At 41.2% G+C, this 15,635-nt stretch overlaps 1 protein-coding gene across 4 annotated transcripts in view; it reads right to left on the bottom strand.

Annotated features, from left to right (window-relative positions):
* The window catches only part of mllt10 (MLLT10 histone lysine methyltransferase DOT1L cofactor), a 48,683-nt gene that overhangs the window by 11,449 nt on the left and 21,599 nt on the right, over positions 1 to 15,635 (bottom strand). For all 4 annotated transcript variants that reach the window (XM_084340950.1, XM_084340951.1, XM_084340952.1 and 1 more), the window contains 5 exons: positions 14,595 to 14,690; positions 13,999 to 14,335; positions 12,991 to 13,209; positions 11,021 to 11,512; positions 3,919 to 4,079 (listed from right to left, as the gene is read on the bottom strand). In XM_084340950.1, coding sequence (XP_084197076.1) covers positions 3,919 to 4,079; positions 11,021 to 11,512; positions 12,991 to 13,209; positions 13,999 to 14,335; positions 14,595 to 14,690 — 1,305 coding nt within the window. The remainder of the gene's footprint in view (positions 1 to 3,918; positions 4,080 to 11,020; positions 11,513 to 12,990; positions 13,210 to 13,998; positions 14,336 to 14,594; positions 14,691 to 15,635) is intronic.

Here is a 15,635-nt window from a genome sequence, read left to right as displayed (position 1 = left end):
GAATTTAGGGTGGCACAAATAGGGCAAATTTTAAATTTATTTATTTATTTTTTAATCACACTTTAGAGGATGAAACCAGTAATTGTGATTAACTGATCAAAAGTGTCATCTTTTAATTTCCTGTTGTTCCATGTCTATTGTTTAAGCGGGTTATGTCCCTAAAAACAAAAAAAAGAACAATGTTAAAGCAACGTCATGTATTAGAGTTACTGAGCTGAAATTCAAATCACATGTTTCACAATCACAGGTGTTTCTTTGGTGTGGATTTAACAAATCAGCTACAACAGTTCACATTTTTTGTCTTATTTTGTTTGACATGTAATTACACATCTAATGAGCCCAAAGCTGAGAACCAATCTGATCATCTAGTTAGATCATTTCTGCTATGTCACAGAAACATCTATGTGTTATTTCATGGCAGTAAAACGTATTTGAATGGAGAAAAAATATACATAATAAAATTAAATTTGCAAAAACATCAGGATATATGATAGATTCACAGCTCATTATACCGTCTCACACACACACAAACACACAGGGCTCAGAGAGCCTCGACACCACGACAGTGCGCTGACATGCTGACAAAGTGTTTCTGATGCATAGAGTTTAATCCAATTAAGGCATTTCCCAAATAAGGAACGACGAGTGACGGGTGGGGTGGGGTAAGAGGGAGGAGACCAAGGGTGGAGAATCAGGAGGGAATCAGGTCTATCTAAAAGGACAAAATGGCTGCCTGGAAAAGCTATGACCAAAGCATGTGAGCATGCAGTAACTTATTAAAGTCAAAGGAAGATGCTCGACCACAATTTCTTTGGAAGTTTCAGGTCAAGCTGAAAAGCACGAGAAGATATTTATTTTAAAAGTTATTGCAGAAAAAGTTCTAACTTGTTGTTGGGTTTATGTACGTTTAAGTGTTAAGAGTGGTGTGACTGGCTGTAAAACATAGAAAACTTTATGAAAATCAAAAACTTGAACCCCAAAACAATAAAAAGAAACAAAGCTTCAGTGTGCACATGCTTTGCCCGCCTTTCTGTCCTATAAACTGCTTGTAAAGTCATTCTTTTTTCGAGAATGTTCACCCTGAAGAAAACACTAGGAAGCCAAAATCCGCTATTACAATTTCATAGTGGTTTGTCTAAAATAATAAAATCTGGGGGAAAAAAATGGAAATTCCCACCACTGCTAAATGATAAATTCGCAGAAAGAACCTGTACCCTCCGTCTAATTTTCCCCCTCACTGAAATGACTTCAGATTTCATCCTAGACCTCCCCCTCCCCTTCCTCCTCCTCCTCCTCCTCCCCTCAGTGCCATAATCCTGCCCCCTTTCCCATCAACATTCATTTTTCATTTTCATTCATTTTTCATTCAAAGTCTCTCTCGCACTCCCTTTCTCTGTCCTGGGCTGATAGCCAATAACAGTAGGCCGGGAGTCTGCTAGCGGACTGAAAATAGCAAATGGTCTCTGTCACTCACTCACACACACACACACACATACACACACACACACACACTGAGGGAAGCCTGTTGTTGGCGTCCTTCAATAGTTGCGTAATTTCTGCAGCCTCCATTCGGAGTGTGTGTGTGTGTGTGTGTGTGTTTGTGTGTGTGTGTGTGTCCCAGATGCCCAGAGCGATGCATCACACTTTACAAACCAACACACAAATTTTTTTTTTTTTCACAATCTGGAGTGACTGAAGGAAATTAAGGGGAAAAAAACATTTCTTTCTCTATGAAAGTCTTCCTCACTCTGGCTTTCCACTGCTCTCTTTCCGTCTATTTTCCTCACACACACACACACACACACACACACACAAACACACACATAGCCCAAACTCATCTATACATGCTGCAAACAGGCGTGATATCCTGCGCTTCCCTGGGCCTCCCGTCCTCTATAATATGTGCTGAACAGAGAGGAGGGGGCAAGAAGAAGGCCAGGCCAGTAACCCCCTCATATATATACACACACATACACACACATGCACACACACACACTACTGGCCTGATCCCTCCCTCCCATCTATCCCTCCATCCCTACTGTGGTGCTTGTCAGATGTCATTACATCACAGGACAACGGAGGGAGAAAAAGAGAAATGGATGGGGACAGAGAGAAGGAAGGTCGAGGGTGAGAGAAAGTGTGTGTGTGTGTGTGTGAGGGAAAAAAAAGAGAAAGAGAGGTGGTAAGTGGACATGGGAGAAAAATGGGAGTTGGGTGGACAGCGACAGAGCGTAGTCTTTGGGGAGGTTTTGAAAGGACGGACGGACACTGGGGTCAGTGATTGAAGATGAGTTTTTCTTTTTCTTTTTGGGGGAGATGGGAGGGAAGTGATTACTGGAGGGGGGTTGAGCTGATCGAATCAGAGTCAATGCCTTCACTTTTGAATATAAGCGTATATAAGCCAATGGGTCACACCAAAAACTATTACACTTTGAGGAAAAGCATAAAAATTGTAGTTCTATGTCTGTAAATCACCATAATTCATTTTGATCTGGGTAAACCTGCTAAACTGTTGCCTCAACATCTGAGGGGTGAATGGGAATATGTTGGAAATGGTATAAACACTCTTGAAATGATTTCATGTGCATAAAAAAATCCCCACATTTTAAATAAATCCAAGAAATGAGAAAGAGATTTTCTTTTTCTCCACATTAAAAAGTGCACTATGTAATTTTGGAATAGAAAATCAAATTTAGAGATACAGTCTGACTGATACCGAGAATAGGGAGTAAAAAAAAAAATCAATACAATGCCCGATATCCACACATTTTTTTGCAATTATTCCTCAAAAGTGGTCAGCAAACACAGGTACCAGAGGAAGGGTATATTAAACTTTGACTATAAACTTTATGGTCGAAAATATTACATCACTGCACTGAAAAAAGTCATCTTAACAGGGAATTTATTATATAAAATTACCCCAAACATATTTTTTTTTTGGCACTACATCTTTACCAAAAAGAAGTTTTCATATCTGACAACAATACGCCGAAATATGTGTGATAGGCTGATATCAGCCAACCAATTTATAAGTTGGGCTCCACAATATCAATAAGGTAATAATACAAACTCAGATATATTCATTTGATATATTTCCTTGACTGAAAAAACAAGCCAATCTCACACGGGTACATTTTCCCCATTACGCTGTTTGAAACGTGGCTACTTAGTATGAATTTGTGTTGTCCTTTCTGCACAGTTAGTTTTTTCAGTTAATTCAGTCATGAAAATCAACCAATGAAGATTTAAGTCTAGCTGGTTTCCCCCAGAATTTCATTATACTGGATACTAATTTCAAATTTCTCTAAAGGAACATGATGATTTTACAATATTTCCCTGTGTGTTATCTTTCTGGTCACGTAAACACATTTCTGTATATTTACAGTAATAATCACACACCACTTTATAGTATAAGACAGACCATACTCACTAAGGTCAATAGATTTTCAAGTAGGCTGGATTCAATGAAATATTTTGTGACAAAAATTAATAAGACTTATTATTACGCCCTGAGTAAAGCAGAAGGACCCTCTACAGGTGTATAAAATCAGCTATAAAATCTCTGAGCTGAGAAAACACAACCCACACAAGGTCAGAACACACATTTCACACATAATTAACATGCTGCGGATTAATAATAGTGCTGAGAGATTTGGTGCGGAAGACGTTTAATTAGCGTGCTTTGGTTTATTTGTGTTCCCACAGTTCAGCTACACTTCAGCTCAAACATGCGAGAGATGTGGGTGAATTGACAGATGTGGAGGGAGGCTGAATGAAGAGAGAGGGTGTGTGTGTGTGTGTGTGTGTGTGTGTGTGTGTGTGTGTGTGTGTGTGGAAGAAAGAAAGAGATGGGAGTGTGTTTAATGAGCATGCATTGTCATGTATGTGAGAGCAAGGGGGTTGCGTGTCTGGACTCACATGTGTGGAGGCTGTGCTGGTCAGCGGTGCCGTGGCGGTGAACGGAGAGGGAGGGGCTAGTGAAGGCGTGGGCTGCTGTTGCTGGGACAACTCGGAGCTGGCCCCGCCCACGGCAACGGCTCCTGTCCCAGACGATGACCCATCTGCACCAGAGAAAACACCTGTAGAGAAATCAGAGATGAAAGACATTAACCTTGTTATCTTCAACGAAAACTATGTTTAAATTATCCAGAAAAACTGCTGATGCTACAGAAAATATAATCATTACAGTATGAAAAGCACAAATGCAACCGATAAAATAAAATCATGGCTGAGTTCCAATTATCTGTTTCAGGTTCTGGGTCCTGTTATTGTGCATACTGGCTCACTGTCACACTGTCATGGTTTACTGGGACACTTGAATAAAACAGAGCCATTGTTAATGTGATTAGTAACACCTGAGCTTTTCCAACTATGATAAGTCATTGACATCGACTCCATTTATTCCGCTTAATATTCCACTATTTTTCAGACTATAACCATATTCAGAATTTGACGAAAGTTGTCTAAACAGCATGTTTCATTTGGATATTTTGAATTAGGACAAAAGGAGCACTTTCTGATAAAGCCGTGCAGATATTATTTGGATTGTAGCAGCAGTCTTTGGACATGTAAACAGCGTACTGGGAATATCTCATGCTATGCTATGAAGAGCCAGCAGTCTGTGAGGCTGGGATAGAGAAGCATGCACAAAAGAAAAGCCCACATTTCCGGTTCAGAAGGGGAAACACACCTGCTTTGAAACTTTATTAAAGATATCAACAAGTTTTTGGATTTACAAATATTGCAACGCCAAGTTTATCTTCTTCATCAGGGTATGCATGGCTGCATGAAATCAAGAACATTAGTAGAATACACATTGTAATTAGGAGTAAGAAACAGAATATTTTGTGTCTGTAAACGCAGTCACACTAGCAGCTCTAAAAACTTAGTCTTACTGCCTCCGCCATGGAGGTCATGTTTTCAGCTGTGTCAGTTTGTTTGTTTGTCAGTGGTTCATTGGTTTGTCAGCAGGATTACACATAAAAATACAGTACAGATTTCAAAAAAGTTGGACGGAGGATGGGTTTCGGCCAAGAATAGACCCCCACTTAGTTTTGGCGTAGATCCAGATGAAGAGACAGATACAGGAAATTTTGTTCACTTCCTTTAACATTGCGAGATGGAGCGCTTTTCAATATTTTTGATAATTTCTCAGGGAATAATGCGGAGGTATGCACTCTACTAGGTGCCATTCCAGTTCTTCAAATCGTTGGGATTCCTGCCTTGGATCCTAATGTTTGGTACATTAATTACTTTGCTTTGTCAGAAGCATTTGCTGTAGTTTTGTAGCAATATTCTTGTCATAAAAAGTAGAATTAAACACATTTTAATTGAATAATTACAATGTGTCAATTAAAATTAGCTCTCCATTATCTCAGTTTTCTTTTAAAGACTTTTCATAATGAAATAACAAAAATGTTAATAACTGGAGAAACAGACATATTGCTTGCTTCAATATTAGAGCACGAATCATTTGCGGAGATAATGGAACAGCTAAAATTAAGTATTAATCAAGGCGTAGATGTGTTGACTTAGATCGATTTAATGCATGATTTATAAAACCAACAAATGCCATGCATGATTAGGTTAGACGGCCTGTTTGAGTATCCGGTCAGATAACGTGTATTAATAGTTATAATTTTCTTCATTATATTGAATTGAAGTTCAAATGTTCAGAAACACTGAGCTGGTGACACAAAGTATCAAAAATCTGATGACACAAATAATTTGCACGAAGCTTTTACAAATTGGGACAGATGACAAAGAGGAAAATCAATTGGCACGTTTTCTGCCTTTCACATGTATTTCTTTGTGCTCTTTGTAATAATTCAGACAAAACAGAAAATTTTATTCAGCTTATTCAAAAAAATCATGAATATTACATTTAAAATATACTCTAGTTGTAAATCACCTACGCAAACATATTGCTTCATTTTCACACACCCGTACGCATGCTCCATTCCCTTATCTCTTTGCTCTCCATCTCTCCCCCTCCCTCTACTCACACACCCCTGCGCTCGCCCACTAACCAGGGATAAGCCCTGCCCCTGCCCCCCTTTGACCCCAGCAGAGGAGGTGGGGGTGGTGGTGGAGGGCCCCTCAGCCCCACAAAAGCCTGAATGGCTCAGGGCAGCACACATTCACTGGGGGAACAAGAGATCTTTGTGCCAGGAGGGGAGGGGTGGAGGGAGAGAGAGGGAGAGCGAGAGAGATCCGAACACTACATGGGCCTACATACTATTTATAACGCTTTGTAATATGCACCAGAAAAATTGATACCCAAAGCAGGGCTGCCGTGACTCAGGGGGCACGAGCTCCTGCAAGATTTTTTAGCAGCTGGATTAGAGGCCAAACCAACAGTTTATCAGAGTTTAGCTCATGCCATCGATGAAAAGAGGGAAACACAACGAGAGGCTGCAAAAACAGAGCCAGCGACAGGAGAAAATACAGGTTCATCTGAACTCATACTGACTTTATGGTGTTACAATGCACAGGTCATTTAAAAAGTTTCTAAACTGACTGCTGTTTATGAATCACAGCCTATGTGTGCTGTTTTTAAGGGCTTCATCAGGAATAATTGCATTAAAAAAATAATTTAATATCTTTATTTATTTTCCAAAATAAGACAACCAAACTACACTGCAAAATATAATCAGACAGGAAATGACAGCTGAATTTAAAACATTAACATCTATAAACTGAAGTGTAAATCGGTTAAAACTTTTTAAATGTAAAGATTAATTGCATTATGTTTCTATCACTCATTTATTTTAAAGATTATAATTTTTAGGTGAAAAACGTCTTGCTCTAGATGAGGTGAATATCAGGTTTAAGTGAGAAGCAGGATTACATGCTCAGTTAGAAAGTCATCTATAAAATTAAACACTTATTTTAAATAAACTAAACTAACTGAAACATGTATATGCTCATAACAACAAGGCTATTTTGTACTGCCCTTTCTGGTGAGGACATTTCCCAAAAAACACAAAGACAAACTTATTCTCTATTAAATGATTCTTATTACTGCTTTTGACGGGAATTAAAACTTCCCATAGGATAACAAAAGACCAATAACATTTCTTCTAACACACAAGCCTTAGCTTGTAAAACTTATACTGTATCTTGTGTGATCAATAACGTTAAGCCCCTGAAGCACAACTGCCTCCATCGGCCAACCTTCCTGTTCCTTTTTTTCCCTTCCTGCTCAGTACGTCTGTAAGCTTCAAAAATATCCACCTTGATTAGTTCAAGCTGGTATTATCTCCATAGGAAATCTATGTTGTCTGTTTAGGGAGGGTTAAGTCTAATCTAAAAACCAAGCGGACGGCACCATACTCTGTTATTTAAAAGCTGAATCAGAGTTTTCACTAAGAACTTCCAAATTCTGTTTTAGGAGGACATTTACATCAAAGTTGCAGGCTGATGCCGGGGCCCTACAGCTTGTATTTTTCTTTTTAAGCTGCACAGACAGTCGGTTAATCATGGATTAAAAAAGGAATGTGGAAACACTGAACACCATCAAGGCAACGGAGAGACATTCTGAGAAGTTTCTACCAGCAAAGACAAACAGAAATGCATTCAAACATGACGACGGCATGTAGAGGGAGCAGAGCCACATCGAGGGCAGGCAATGTAACTGTGTGAGTGTGTGTGAGAGTGTGTGTGTGTGTGTGCTCGTTCATGGCTGTATGCGTAACCTTGTCTGTATGCATGCATCGCAAAATGTATGTAGGTTTGCCATAGACTGATGACGCCACATCAGTTGCAGAATCAACAACAGCTTGTGCAGACAATGAAATTCAGTGTCTGCAATTATGCGCAGTTAGACGGTAAACAGATACAAAACACATTCAGGCTTCAAATTGAGGGGTGATTGAACTAGTGTAAAATTCAACTGAAAATATTCTTTTTCTTTTTTTTTTTTTACCTTTTATGTATTTGGCACAGTTTACTGATTAGGAACACGCATTTTTTTCCCCAAAAAACATGAAAGAGCTGTCACTTTGAAATTGTTTGTCTCCAATTTTCAGATGTGTTGTTTGTTAGAGAGTTTCTGCATCGAGTGTGTGTGTGAGTGTGTGTAGTTTTTCTACAGTGTGTTTAGCAAGCTTTGCTCTGGATGAATGCCCTGTTCTCCAAAAATATTTCAAGCTTCACTCACCACAGTGCTCACACTTGTTAAATGTACAGATTAAAAATGAACAGCAAAAACATTTTAAGCTAAAAAAATTACATTTTTAAATTGTGATTTTGGTGGTTGTGTTTATGAATATCCAACTAATTTCTTCTTATGCAGAAAAGCATTTTACTGGCACAAACACACTTACAAACGACAAACTTAAATAGCAAAGAAGTGATGAAGAAATTTCAAACGCAGGTTTCTTTTCCTACCAACAAGCCTATTTTGGTATTTAAATGAAGTCCGTTCACTGAACATTTCCCTGCTTTTCACAACTTCCCTTCACGTGTTCTGCAGTGAGACCAAGCTGCTGATAATTATGTCTTCACCGGGGTAAGGAACAAAAACTACAGCTGAAGAAATCTTCAAAAACCATGACCAAAACATCATATAAATAAGCAAATCAATACATGAATCAACAGCAATCAGCATCTTAAGATTTCCTGTCTCTTTTCTCATTCTTTTATACACACCCACCGGCCTGAATAAATTTATGTCCACCAAACCTCCCCCACTGCGCTCTACCAGCTCGTCCGTCCCATCGGTGACCCCCCTGCCGTCAAACATTAACCTAGCCAAAATCTAACCCCCTGCTTCTCCCCACACATATCTATCAGGCTAACTATCTATCCATCAGCACGGTGGAGTCAGCAGACAGGATGGGAGGGGGGGATCCTCCCCATTACTGCCCTGCATTAACCCTCAGCTAAATATTTACAGTAGGAAGACGAACACATGATCCTCAGACACACACATGCATGCATATAATGCACACAGCCATACACCACTGGTTTGTTTCCCCTATCTGCTTTCACCAGCTGTGGTCAGAAATGCTACCACTGCTGTAGGGAAAAGCACAAACATCAAAAATCACTAACAAAATTATCCAGGACCAATACTGCAGAAAGAAATTTTATTCAGGAGGCAAACGGCACCAGTCCTCAGGTTTGACTCACCAACTAATGCTCAAAGCTACGTAAATATAAAATAGCCACTAAACACACCGCTGAAGGCATGACTGTGTATCACTATTTATGATAGACAGAATGTGTGCAACAATTAAAAATAAATTTGCAGTGACACAAACAATGGGATACAACTGATGAATGTTACATTACTTTAATAAGATATTTCCCTCAGTCACATAAAATTGTTATTAACACGATATATGTGAGGGAAATTTCTGTCAATTCACAATTAACCTCACTGAACTGTGACAATGAATTATAATGATAAATGCATAAGCTGGACTATAACATAATTTACTCTCTGCGCCTGAATGCCCATACAAGCATTTGATGAATTGAAAAATCGGTGTATTGTTACATTCATACTTAGCAAATGCACAATTTTTATACTTCAAGAACTATACTGCTACTAGATGAGTAAAAACAAGATGCTACTACGGATTTATTGTACTCTATGGAGCTCCGATCAATGTGACACTGAGCTGTTGGGTCTTAATATTTATTATAGATTAAGAAGGTTAAGGACAAATATAACAAGATGTATTGGATCACTTTGGAAAGAGTAGTGGCAAATGGAAAAAATACTGTACTAACCATTTTAAAATTTGGAATAATAAAAAAAAGCAAAGCCTGATCAATATATGGATAAACTGATAACGGTGTATGCTGTCCGATATGCGCCTGGGGTCATTCATAATTATTTAATTCCCAGTGAAGTTTCAGTGCAATAATACAATTTCACACAATAAAGTTGTTTAAAATATCAAATATCCTGCCTCAATTAAGTACATATCTTTGTCACAAATGTTCAATAACCACATTTGAGGGATCATTGCAAAAAAAAAAAAAAATTTTAAAAATCAGCGTTTAGGTTTATATTCCAAGTATATATATTTACATATAAGAAATTTGGCCAACATATCGATATTGGATTTTTCTTTACTCCCTAATATCAGTATCAGCACCAGCTGGGCTCTAAACAATAGACTCAGTAACAGATAAAGAACCATACAGGCCTCTAATGCAAAAGCCTGATGTAAAAATGTTTAAATTAGAGAACAGGAACAAATTTGATGATCAGTGTCGGATCAGGTGATCCTAACGATCACTGATGGACATTATCCTGATTAGAGCATTTATTTTCTTAATTTGCATTTACACTTGTAAACACACCATCGACTGCATAAAGCATCAACAGGTGAGAGGAGGATTCGAGGAGTGAGCAGGTAAGAGAGAGCAGCTGAGCGGCAGCCGAGAGAAACAAAAGGGTGGCAGTTCTGGAAGGAAGGGGAGATGTGGGATGTGTGGGCTGCACTGACTGAGCCATTTCCATCAGCAGAGGGGAAACTCCAAAGCATAAAGACAGTTGCCAAGCAACAGAACACGATGAAAAAAAAAGAAGAGAAAAACATACAGACCACTTCCACGTGTGTGTGAACAAATAACACACACAGACCCGGCTCTCTGACATACACACACACATGCACACAAGGAGTCGATCGCAAAGGTGTGTCAAAGCCGTGCTATTTGTGATTGGTGCTGTTAATATGCTGCTGCACAGAGGCGCAAAGCATTTTCTGTTTCATTCATGAGCATTTGGTGGCGAATGGCAAGTCAGGAGGTGGAATCACAACTTGGACATAATATGCTAAAAAATCTTGAACTAAACCAGCCGGTGTCCTCATTTTAGCTCCAAACTATTTCATTATTTCTGGCTTTTAGCCACAGCAAAACTGTGAACATAATTTCCTAAATCCAGGGTGTGAGAGAGTATTTCTTTTGTGTGTTCTTTTGTGTCTGAGTGTTTCAAAACTCTCATTATCATAAAACATTGTTGTGTTTTGTGTGTGTTCACTTGCTGTGTCCTCCTCACCTGGCCCAGTGGTTGCGGAGCCGCTGTTGCTTTGCAGACTCCCATTCCTGAGGAGTGACGGGGACTTCTGAATCCCACCGCTGACACCCATGACCCCAAGCCCCCTCTCTCCTCCTCCTCCCCCAACTCCCACTCCTAATCCACTGCTGGAGACTAAGCCCGGCCGGCCTGAGAGTGCTGAGGATGAGGAGGAGGACGGGGAGGCGGTGGAGGAGGTGTTGGCCGTGGAGGAGGCGGGGAGAGTCAGGGAAGGAGCTGGCTCTGAAGGCTTCACGTCCGTGGTAAAGCAAGGTCCAAATCTGTTTCGCCAGTTGCCCTTCTTTTTCTTCTTCACTCCATCATCCCCCCCTCCTCCTCCTGCTGCCGCTGCTGCGGCTCCGATCCCTGGCCCTGAGCTGGAGGGCTGGGGCCGTTTGTAGCCAGCGGACCCACCGAGGCTTGTCGTCTCGCTGGCTGTGAGACTGTGGGAATTCTCATACAGCTTCCCGCCCACTGAAATGATAAGAAAGCAGAACTGAATATTTAAGCATAAAGCTTGCGGTCTCTTGATGTTTTTTTGTGGTTTGTTGGGCTGAGATCCATCAAAGAATCTACTTTAACAGGAAAGCACTTCCTGCGTCATCAGTTCTCTTGTAAATCAGGGCTGGCGACCAATGATTTGTTCAGATTAATTAATCTGCTGGTTACTAACTCATTTAATCTATTAGTTGTTTGATCTAATATCAGAGACTTTGGGAAAGTCCCATCACAGTTTCCAAGAACAGAAGCTGACTTAATCAAATAGCTTGTTTTATCTCACCAACAGTCCAAAACCCAAACGCAGTCTGTTCACGATCAAAAATGAACAAAATGAGTCCTCCAGCTACACAGTGCAACAGTAAAGTTGGGGAGAGAGAGAGAGACAAAACGCAGCAGAGTTCAAGATATTGTGGTTTTTGGTACGCAATACAGATCAAGCTTCAAAACATTGGAGCCTGCACTTCCCATAATGCAGCCTGATGAGTGTCTTCTTCATACTGGTAAAAGCTCACATTTTTTAAACTCCTCACTTGTAGTTTGTAACAAAAGGCTTCTATTTAAGTACAGTGGTAATGATTTTAGACTAAAACATTATTTAAAAACTACTATGAGACTAAAAATGTGACCAGGAAAGCAGGTATACACAATTAAGTAGGCACATAACGAAGTAATAAAACAAAGTAGCACTATACATTGCTGCTGGGTACTCACATTGTAATAGTGGGGTAATAGTTTGAGTCCTAATAGCCTTGATTCTGGTGATTATTCAGAAACTACTGAGTGTTCCCAGGTCACAAGTCACAGTATTAAACATATCATGTGTACAGAATTACACTTAAACTAAGGGGAATGTTTTGACCTTGCAAGAGGTCAAATTTCAACATTATAAACTTTTTTTTTTGAAGATTGAAAAGGTATCAACCTATATATCAACCTATGCAACCTCAAAAATCCCCCAAATACTACTGTTATTACTAAATATGTTATTAATATTTGTTTTTGGCCTCTTATTACTCGGTTACATAAATTTTAGTCTAGTATTACCGAGATATACCCAATGTTAATACCAGGCTAGTACCTTGTATTACCTTGCTTACATGCCTTGTTTCAACATTTCTAAGTGTGACACCACTGGATATTTTAAAAAGGTTGTTGTTTGTGGCGACCAAAACGGTTATTAAGCCAAAACATGATCTTTTCCTAACCCTAACCAAGTGTTTTTTGTGCATAAACCTAACCAGAGCATGAGCACAGTGTTGTCACATGACACAACTGAAAATGAAAGCTCAAAAAACATTAAGTTGCAGCATAAATCAATGTAGAAACTTACTTTGCCAACATGTATTATGGCTATTGGGTTGGCTTTTAACCCAGCTGTAACGTTCAGTGCTGCCAAAATTATAATTTATTAAATCCTTACGTGAACTATGTTGTAAACAAACGTTTGGTACCTGCAGAAGCTGTAGTGGCGGACATCAGAGAACCAAACAGTGTCGTAGTTCCCTCTGAAGCTCCACCTTCTGAGCTCGGCTTCACAAGGCAGCTGCTGAAAGATGGCGGTGAGGAGAAGCTAGTCCCACCCCCGGGACGCAACGATGAATCTGAGAAGCTTAGGAAGTCGGAGGAGGAAGGAGCAGAGGGCGTCTTGCTGGCACTGGTCAACAGGAGGCCTGGAGGAATGAAAGACAGGTGGAAAATAGAGACGATGAGGTGAACAAAAGAGAGAAGTGGAGATAAAATGGAACGGCATGTGAGATGAAGAAGCAGGAGAGAAACAGGCATTACAGCTGGAAAAGTTTCCAAATGACTCTCCCTTCCATCATCATGGGAGCAGCAGACATAAGATAACCAAAATAAGCATTTTATCTGCTCTCCCGCTGTCTATCTGCCGTACAGTCAGCCCTCCCTCATCATGTAGTCCTCTCATTAAAAGACCAACTGCCTTGAAAGCACACAAATGGACAGATGCACTTAAAACACACACACATTTGTCTAATAGACGCACACAAACACACACCTGACAAGGGCTTCAAGGTTCTGATAGTACAAAACACAGGAGCTCAGTGTGAGCGCCGACTCCTTTCAGGTCCTGACCTCCCCACATGTTCTTTCTTTCTGTGTGTGCGCTTGTGTTTCTTTTCCCAGACTGGGCCTCCGATTACAGGAGCCAGAGGCCAGTCGAGACGAAACACCGTTATCATGGCCACACACTAAAGTCTGGTGTCTGGCCAAGATCCAGAACATGACACAGCACACAAACACACACACACATAAAACACATGAATCACAGTCTTATTTGGGTTTTAATAACTCATGTGTAATTGCAAATGTGCTGCATTTGCAGATTTTCGGAGAGCGGGAACACCAGGTGATTTGTCATTTCCATTTTTCTAACTGCGTGGTTAATTCCCAGCTTTGGGAAAATTAACATACAGGACCATTTGCAGCTATTAATTCACCTTGGTGGAAAGGCCCGGTGGAAGCAGAGGCAGACGTGGAGGAGGTTGCCATGGTGACCACGGCGGAGGGGAGGGGTTTCCCTGAGGAGGTGAGAGACTTGCGGCCGCCCCTCTGTCCCACCGTGTGACTGCCGCCGCTGTTCTTCTTGTTCTTCGCCTCGGACGACACCTTCCCAGCATCTGCAGCCAAACCGTCTTTGGAGCTGCCGCCGGAGAGTGCGGACGACACTTCTTGAAAGTTGGCGGTGGTGAAACGGGCCGTGCCGTCGTCCAGCCGCTTCTGCGAGGGCGCCGGCAGAGAGGTGACGCCTCCGCCTGAGCTGCTGCTGTTGAAGGTCTGGAGGAGGAAGGTGAAATGAAAAATTACGGTCGAACGGAAAGGGAGGACAGCAACCACGAGAAGCAACGGAACAGGGAGGACCAAAATAGGAGAAAGATCAGTGAAAGATCAGGATGTGTGAGGGATAAAGAGGAAGAGCAATGAAGGTTATTAGAAGGAAAGAAAAAGTCAACCAAACACACCTGCTGTAATATTTAACCAGCCCGGCCACAATTAATTAAAACAAAAGGCGTGAGGAGAGGAGGAGCGCCCTAACCTTGTCTGGGACCATGATGTTTGGTAAGACGAGGGAGGGCGACATGTCCATCGTCTTCTTGTGTTTGGGTTTGTGTCTGTCCCGCTCCTTGTGTTTCTGAAGTGGAGAAGAGAAAAAAAAGGAGAAACAGATGGGTGAAGCTGCTTAAGACATGATACAGGGAGGAGAGAAATAAAGACAGACAAAGAGAGAAAATCAGACCTTCTCCAACCATTATTTTATGGCATTTTAGAAACATTAGGGAAAAAGTCTGAATGTGGAGACCACCGCAAGTGTTCTGTGGAAGATTAAAGCCAAAGTGACAGAACAAACTAAAGGAGTTATTAGGATATAGGCACAGAAGAGCGAGAATGTGTGTGGCTGACGGAAAGAGAGAGCATTGCATTTCAAAGGCTCAGTCTGAGATGAAAGCCTGGAGATCCACAAACACAAAGAGAGTGACGGAGGACAGATTTTAAAAAGGAGGGGGGTGGGGGGGGGCGGCGGGAGGCAACAGAAAATCAGCAGGCTACAGTTTAGGAGAGAGTGTGTATAAGTGCCTCGCGCCGAAGCCCACAAGGTCTCGTCTTTTCATCCAATCATATCCTGCTTCTCGGACGATCACAGCTCAATTTACACCCTCGCTATCGCACGTGCTGCCACCCTCCTCTCGCACCCCTGATGTGGCGACGGGGTGCCAGCGCATTTACACCTCGCACGCACGCCCCGCACCCCTGACACCTCTCTGCAGACAGGTGCACGTACGCTCGTACACACTTTAATGTGGACACCCCCCGCACACACACTAACATGCGTGCACACACACACACAGAGGCAAACTCTCCAAGGAACGATGAAAATATGCAGCGATCCTGAGAGACGACATGGGACTCAACATGCTTGTAATGTTCAGTGTCATGACAACTCTGAAACACCCGTACCTGCCCCTCCCCCCCCCTCATCTTCCCCACCAGGGTCTCGTTGAGGAGAGGCTGGTGACAGTTTAACCAGACTTCCTCTGTGACTGGCAGTTAACAGACACCATCAGCCAAATCAGGAGAT

The sequence above is a fragment of the Pagrus pagrus genome (genome assembly GCF_965226575.1).
Source record: "Pagrus pagrus genome assembly, chromosome: 20".
Lineage (NCBI taxonomy): Eukaryota > Metazoa > Chordata > Actinopteri > Spariformes > Sparidae > Pagrus > Pagrus pagrus.
This window is presented reverse-complemented; position numbering and strand designations above follow the sequence as displayed.